This window comes from Callorhinus ursinus, unplaced genomic scaffold (genome assembly GCF_003265705.2).
Source record: "Callorhinus ursinus isolate GAN/ISIS: 27379988/994484 unplaced genomic scaffold, GSC_fseal_2.0 scaffold40, whole genome shotgun sequence".
Taxonomy (NCBI): Eukaryota; Metazoa; Chordata; class Mammalia; order Carnivora; family Otariidae; genus Callorhinus; species Callorhinus ursinus.
Genome location: NW_027397102.1, coordinates 14,999,417 through 15,007,908, shown reverse-complemented (window position 1 = coordinate 15,007,908; position 8,492 = coordinate 14,999,417). Strand labels below are relative to the sequence as shown.

Genomic DNA, 8,492 nt, shown 5'->3' with positions numbered 1-8,492 from the left:
ATCTGGCTGAACATATTATCATCATACTTGCCATTCAATTTGAAACCCTAATTTCAAACTAAATCATATCTTTCTTTTTTCAAGGGAAATGTTTTTGATTGATGGTAAAATAAGACTTTTTGTGGTTCTGAGACTAAACATTTTGCACATCAAAAGAGCCACCCATGAACTTTGTCAACCTGTAGCTCTGTCTATTCAAAGAAAGAATTTGCAATGTGGTAAGAAAGATCTCATGAGATCTGAAGCCTTGAAGTTACAGTTGCCAAGGACAGACTCAGAAGAAGCTTAGAAAGATAATGCATAGGAAAAAATAACTGGGCTCACATCCCTTGCCTCTTTTGCTACTCTAACCTGCTTCCATTCAAAGCCTCTCTGGTACAAACCCAGAAGAGAGTGCCGGTCATTTAATATTCTAAACACAATCTAAGCCTGACTATATAATCAGGGTTAGAAAGACAATAAAAGCATATTTGTTCATTCCTATATTTCTAGGAAAGGTACCAAAACTTCAAAAATTTTTAGATATTAGAATTTAAGAGCTACCCTTTATAACTCAGTAAATCATACTATATGAAAATATTCACAAACATCTAACTTTTGTTCTGATTTTCATTAACGGATAATAACCATTCATATTCTTGACATATTATTTAATGATCTTTTACTGTCTCTATTTATTTGTTTGTTTGTTTGTTTATTTTTGTGTGGGTAGATCTTCCCAAAGAAATGAAAAGAAAAAAATGTAGAAATAACCACAATAGAATACATAATTTTCATTCATATTATCTTTGTAAGCTTTTAGAGAAAAACATTCTAAAATCTACTGGAAGCTCTGATTTTGTGATTCTGGATTTCTTTATCTTCCTCAAGTTTAAAATTGCCATCATCAATAGCAATAATATCAATACAAATACACAGTCTTATTTCAATAAAGTTTCAAAAATCACCAGTCCTTCAGGACTCACATGCACCTGGAATATAATATGTTCCAAATTCCTCTGAACATTGACAAACATAAAGGAGAAAAAAATCTATAGTAATAATCAATTTGAAATTTCACTAATTAAACTCTAGTTAAAAGTTAAGAAGTTATTCTACACACCAAATCAAGGATGATTTAAAGAGCATCACAATGGGAAAAATATATTCTCAAAACACTACATAACCTGGTAGGCAAATGAAAAGAAGTGTTCTCAACATTCATTGGAAATCTTCACCAATAAAATTATACATTTACTACAGTTTACGTTACAATATTTACACACAGCTTAATCATAAATTAAATATCTTCAAGTTACACATTACAAATTCTACATCTAATTTAACCAACAAGAAACATTCACTCCCTCAACTGAAACATTAATGGTTTCTTGGTTTACTGAAATACTGAAATGAAACAATTTCTTGATTTTGTTATGAGAGAAAATTAAACTGGTGGTGTTTCTGTACATTGATGAAATATGCACATAGAAGATCATGGCCAAGTAAGCAGACAAAAAGAAAATAAAGTACAGACAATAGAAGTAAACTAATGTTCCCTAAAAGTACTACTGTATTCTTTGTTTAGAAGGACATATTTTGTTTCATATATGAGATTTTTGTTGGATTTTCTTTTTTTGAGTGTGTTATTGAGTTATTTCTTATCCACTCCAAGAAGCAGTCATGAACCTCATTTTTCCCTCTGCACATCTCCTGAAAAATCTATATTGTAACACATTTGATGTAGATTTATAATTACATCCCTTGAAAATTTCTTTCCTAACTTCCATCTTGTTATCGGTGGTTTTCTTCAGTAAGTTGAGCTAGAATGAAAAAAAAAATCCCTTAGTTTTACAGGTTTTGTATATAGTTTTATCTACAGTTATTATTTATTTGTTTATTTTTTTAACTGAACATATTTCTGTATCAGCCTAGTCCCCCTGTCAAATTAAAATTTAAATCTTCCTGATATTCTCTAAGAACATAGCAGTTTATGTCATAGCTATAAAAGAATCATGCATTAAATGCATCTACATTCCTTGTGACTATCTAGGTTGTTATATACAAACTCCAGAAGATAATGATCCAATTAATAATGTAAGATAATTTCCATTAAAATGGAAAATATAATGAGGTTAGATGCATTTTACCATAAACTACAAAAGTAAGTTTTAAAAAGAGGTCCTTTTTAGTGAATTGTTGCCATTTCAGGCACAGTTATTGCACTTCACTGTCTCGAACTCTACTAAAGAGTAGAGAAATAGGTTATAGACATAAATGTGTACAGTTCATATATGTTCTTTACTAAAAATGTATATACATTTTACCAAAATGTACATATTTTCTGAAATAGAACTAGAAAACATAAAAAACAGAGAAAAAAACTAAGAAATATTTACACTCCCTACTATGCATTTTTGTAAAAACACTAATTACAAAACACTGGAGACAAATAAACAAATATCAAACAAAAGGACAAAAATTCTACCATACTAGTACCTTCTAATGTTATCTGAATAAAGGTTTAGATAAACTAAGGGTACTCTTGGAAAATCAGATATTTTCTATTTTTATACTTGCTGTGTACTTAGTCCACAAAAATAAAAATGGAACAAAGTCAATAATATTTCACATGGTAAAAATAAAAAATACAGTGCATCAGAAATAATATACACTACATGTTAATATCCGTCATGATAAGCCTTTCTGTACAAGGGGGTGTGAAGTTTTCAATTTCTTTTTCATACACATTCAGATTTAAGAAAATTATAAATTTTATTTTTAGCTTTTGACTAAGGGACTAACTCTAGAATTTATTCTGGTATCTCTTTCTATTTACGTAGCTATTTACAAACCTAACAATTAGAACTATTCATTGAAATTGGATCTTAAACCTTTATTATATACATCCTATTGGAAAATGTGAAGTAGCCATTTTAGCTTTATAAAGGATGGTCTTCCATAATGGGGAAACATCCCTAGAGGGTCTTGCCTGTTGGCCTGGAGTGACTGTTGTCAAGGGAATGGCTTTACTTGACTAATCACTAGGATAAAGTCCTTCAGACATTGTGTAAAACTGAGATCTTATACTACCTTGCACTCCCTGATCAAAAGAAAGTAGTCTATCAGGTCCAGCACCTTGCCCCCAACCTTGCTGCAAAGCCATTCGTGGCTTTGTAGGGCTGTAATGGAAGGCAGCAGCCTGTGGCAAAGGAAGGCTGAGGTGGATTGCAGCAGCCTGTGCCAGGCGTGGGCTGTATTGGAGGACTGAGGACTGTGCCGGTAGAGTGCTGTGGTACAGTGTAATAGCCTGAGTCACTGGAGGGCTGCGCAGAGAGCAATGGTCTGCATTCCTGGAGGGCTACAGCAGCAAGCAGAGGCCTTTGACAGGGATGGGCTGTGGCATAGAGCAGAGGCTTCTGCCTGTGAAGGGCTGGAATGAGTCAGAGAAGTTGGCATCCAGCAGGTATCAGAATGGCCCAAGATGAGACATTCTTGAGTGCAGTTGTCAGAGGCCTCTTCCACAGTTGGTTGAATAGTTATTTCTGTAGCTGTTGGGATGGAAAACAGATAATAAAATTTATATTTCCAAGGAAAATTTTTTTAAAATTTTATTATGTTATGTTATGTCAATCACCATACATTACATCATTAGTTTGGTATGTAGTGTTCCATGATTCATTGTTTGCATATAACACCCAGTGTTCCATTCAATACATGCCCTCTTTAATACACATCACCAGGCTAACCCATCCCTCCCAGACCCCTCCCCTCTAGAACCCTTAGTTTGTTTCTCAGAGTCCATAGTCTCTCATGGTTTGTCTCCCCCTCTGATTTCTCCCCCTTCATTTTTCCCTTCCTACCATCTTTTTTTTTTTTTTACATATAATGTATTATTGTTTCAGAGGTACAGGTCTGTGATTCATCAGTCTTACACAATTCACAGCGCTCACCATAGCACATACCCTCCCCAATGTCTATCCAAGGAATATTTTTATTAACTACTTAAAGCAAATCATATTGTTATAGGAATACCTAATTATATATAAATACATCAAAGACTTTCAGTATTTTCACAATTGGTACTTGGTTTGTCAAGAGATAATTCCTAGGGAAACATAAATAATCAGGAGTGGCTGGATGGGTTCTCATTTTTATAATTAGAATACTTTGACCTAGTTTCTCAAATGTAGGTATTTTTCATTGTGTTTGACTATAAATAGAATCTAAGGTTATTGACCTATACATACAAGTCAGTTGAAATATGGTTTCTAGCTAACACGAAGAGAGGACATAAAAGTAAAATGAATGAGAAAACCTGTCATAGAAATATATAATGAACTAGCCCATTACAGCTAAACATTTGGTTAAAAATATAATTAATTAACATGAGAATAAACCTAAGAATAAAATAGTTTATTTAACTCTAAGACATAACTTTTAGTTTCAAGAATGAAATATAGCTATAATTATCTCAAAGATAACTGATTTCTGTATTCCTCATTTTCTGAAATCATGATAAATTACAGATCCAAAGTACTTAGCTTTAAACCATAATACTTTCTAAAACTCTTTTATAAGGTTTCTGTAAAGTTTTCAAATGCCAATAGGTATGAAATATCAATAAGTGTACCACAGAATGACTAGCAAAATAAAGGTACAGTAGCTATATAAATATAAACTTTGACTTTAGAGTGAGGAATGTTATCAGGTACAATGAAGGAAATTACATCATGACAAAAAGGTCAATTCTCTAAGAAGAAATAACAATCCTAAAAACTAAAAATAGAAATACAACTTCCTACAAATCCTCAACAGGATAGAGAATCCAGGTACTGTCATTATCCCATCACATTTAAAACCAAAGAATATAGCATGAAATAACAGAATCAATAAAGATGAATTTACTCTGTTAGATAATCACTTACTTATCTTTATTTACAGGACACTTAAAAATCGAAACTATCATATTGACATTTTAAATACCCTATATTTTTTGCACAGTTATATTTGAGAAGTAGTTGGGAAGATAGAGTTTTATGTATTTTGGGTGATATTCAATAATAAAAGCAAGCAGGGACATATTTGAACACACATAACTATACATTAAAACAAAATTTAAAGTCCTGGTCATCAGAAAAACTCATCTGGCAGCCTTAAATTTTACAACAAAATAGGACATAGTTTCAATAATATTTGCCTATATATGATTAGGATATTGATACAAAGTCATTTTCACAGAAAGAAGATATGATTTATGGGCATTTTTTTTAAGTTTTTATTTAAATTCCAGTTAGTTAACATACAATGTAATGTTAATTTCAACACTTTCATACAACAACTGGTGCACATCACAAGTGCACTCTAATTCCCATCACTTATGTAACCCACACCTCACCCACCTCCCTTCTGGTAACCATCAGTTTGTAATCTACAATTAAGAGTCTGTTTCTTGGTTTGCCTGTCTCTCTCTTTCTTTACCTTTGCTTCTTTTTCTTAAATTCCACATGAGTGAAATCATATGGTATTTGTCTTATTTTGCCTGACTTATTTCACTTAGCATAAGACTCTATAGTTTGATCCATGTCATTACAAAAGGCAAGATTTCATTCTGTTTAATGGCTGAATAATGTTTCATTGCATATATATACCACCTCTTCTTTATCCATTCATCAGTCCATGGACATTTGGGCTGTTTACATAATTTGGCTATTGCAGGTAATGCTGCTATAAACACTGGCATGCATATGCACCTTTAAATTAGTATTTTTTTAATTCTTTGGGTAATTACTTAGTATTGCAATTGCTGGATCATGAGATAATTCAATTTTTAACTTGTTGAGGAAGCTCCATACTGTTTTCCACAGTGGCTGTACCAGTTTGTATTCTCATCAAAGGTGCAAGAGTATTCCCCAATCTTCACATCCTCACCCAACACCTGTTATTTCTTGTATTGTTGACTTTAGCCACTCTAACAAGTATGAGGTGATATCACCTTGTAGTTTTGATTTGCGTTTTCCTGATGATCAGTGATGTTTAACATCTTCTCATGTGTCTGTTAGCCATATTTTTTATCTTCTTAGGAAAAGTGTATACTCATGTCTTCTGCCAATTTTTTAATTAGATTATCTGATTTTGCGGTGTTGAGTTTTAAGTTTTTATATATTCTGGTTACCTACCCTTTATCAGATATGTCATTTGCAACTGTCTTCTCCCATTCTGTAGGTTGTCTTTTAGTTTTATTGTTTCTTTCACTGAGCAGAAGCCTTTTATCATGATTACATCCCAATAGTTTATTTTTGCTTTTGTTTCCCTTGTCTCAAAAGACATATCTAGAAAGAAGCTGCTACAGCTGATGTCAAAGAGGTTACTGCCTCTTTTCTCCTCTAGAGTTTTACGGTTTCAGGTCTCACATTTAGTCCTTTCATCCATTTTGCATTTACTATTGTGTATGGTGTAAAAAAAGTGGTACAGTTTCATTGTTTTGCATGTAGCTAACCAGTTTTCCCAACACCTTTTGTTGAAGAGACTGTCTTTTGCCCCTTGTATATTCTTTTCTGCTTTAAAGACTAGTTGACCTTACAATTGTGGGTTCATTTCTGAGATTTATCTTCTGTTCCACTGATCTATGTGTCTATTTTCGTGCCAGTACCATACTGTTTTGATTACTACAACATTGGAATATAACTTAAAATGTGAAATTGGAATGCCTCCAGGTTTGCTCTTTCTTTTTCAAGGTTTCTTTAGGTATTCAGGGTATTTTGTGGTTCCACACAAATTTTAGGTTAGGTTGTTCTAGCTATGTGAAAAATGCTATTGGTATTTTGATAGGGATTGCATTAAATATGCAGATTGCTTTGAGTAGTAAAGACATTTCAGCAATATTTGTTCTTCCAATTCATGAGCATGGGATTTTTTTTTCCATTTCTTTGTGTCACCTTCAATTTCTTTCATCAGTGTTTTATAGTTTACAAAGTACAGATCTTTCACCTCTTTTGTTAGGTTTATTCCTAGATATCTTATGGTTTTTGGTGCAATTGCAAATGGGATTGATTACTTAATTTCTCTTTCTGATGCTTCATTATTGGTTTATAGAAATGCACCAGATTTCTGTATGTTGATTTTGTATCCTGTTACTTTACTGAATTCCTTTATCAATCTAACAGGTTTTGGTGGAGTCTTTGGTGTTTACTATACACAGTGTGTCATATGCAAATACTGAAAGTTTGATTTTTTCCTTGCTGATCTGGATGACTTTTATTTCTTGTGTTGTCTGAATGCTGAGGCTAGGACTTCCAGTATTATGTTAACACTGGTAAGAGTGGATATCCCTGTCTTTTTCCTGACCTTAGAAGAAAAGCTCTCAGTTTTTCCACATTGAGGATGATATTAGCTTTGGGGTTTTCATATATGACCTTTATTATGTTGAGGTATATTTCCTCTAAATTTACTTTCTGCATCTATTGAAATGATCATATGGTTCTTCTCCTTTCTTTTATTAATGTAGTATATCATGTTGATTGAGTTTGAATATTGAATCAACTTGCAACCTAGGAATAAATCTCACTTGATCATGTGAATGATTTTTTCATTGTAGGTTTGGATTTAGTTTGCTAGTATTTTGTTGAGAATATTTGCATCCATGTTCATCAGGGATCATGGCCTCTAGTTCTTTTTTTAAGGGGGACTTTATCTGGTTTTGGGTAATGCTGGCCTCATAGAATGAATTTGGAAAATTTCTCTCCTTTTCCATTTTTTTTTTGAATAGTTGAAACGAATATGTATTAACTTTTCTTTAAATGTTTGGTAGAGTTCTCTTGTGAAGCCATCTGGCCCTGAACATTTGTTTTTTCAGGAGATTTTTTGATTACTGATTCAATTTCTTTGCTAGCTACTGGTCTGTTCAAGTCTTATATTTTTTCCTGTTTCAGTTTTTGTAGTTTATGTTTCTAGGAATTTATCCATTACTTCTAGGTTGTCCAATTTGTTGGCATATGGTTTTTCATAATATTCTCTTACAACTACTTGTATTTCTGTGGTATTGGTTGTTATTTCTCCATTCTCATTTATGATTTTATTATTTGGGTCCTTTATTTTTTTCTTTTTGATATGTCTGGATAGAGGTTTATCAATTTCAGTATTTTTCTCAAAGAACAAGCTCTTGGTTTCATTGATGTGCTGTATTGTTTTGTTTTGTCTTTTTGGTTTCTATGTCATTTATTTATGCTCTAATTTTTAATTATTTCCTTCCTTCTGTCACTTTAGGCTTCATTTGTTGTACATTTTATAACTCCTTTAGGTGTAAGGTTAGGTTGGTTATTACAGATTTTTCTTGCTTCCTGAGGTAGGCTTGTATTTCTCTGTAATTCCTTCTTAGGACAACTTTTGCTGCATACCAAAGGTTTTGGAACATTGTGTTTAGTTTTCATTTGTCTCCATGTATTTTTTTTTAATTTTTCCATTTATTTTCTGGTTGACCCATTGTTTAATAGCATGTTGTTTACACTCCATAT

The 8,492-nt window shown here is 32.5% G+C and overlaps 1 protein-coding gene across 2 annotated transcripts in view; it reads right to left on the bottom strand.

Moving 5' to 3' along the window:
* Positions 1–3,171: 3,171 nt before the first annotated feature.
* LOC112828530 (protocadherin-11 X-linked) overlaps positions 3,172–8,492 on the bottom strand; it is a 639,354-nt gene continuing 634,033 nt past the window's right edge. For both annotated transcript variants that reach the window (XM_073880940.1, XM_073880941.1), the window contains one exon: positions 3,172–3,530. In XM_073880940.1, coding sequence (XP_073737041.1) covers positions 3,295–3,530 — 236 coding nt within the window. In that variant the 3' untranslated portion in view covers positions 3,172–3,294. The remainder of the gene's footprint in view (positions 3,531–8,492) is intronic.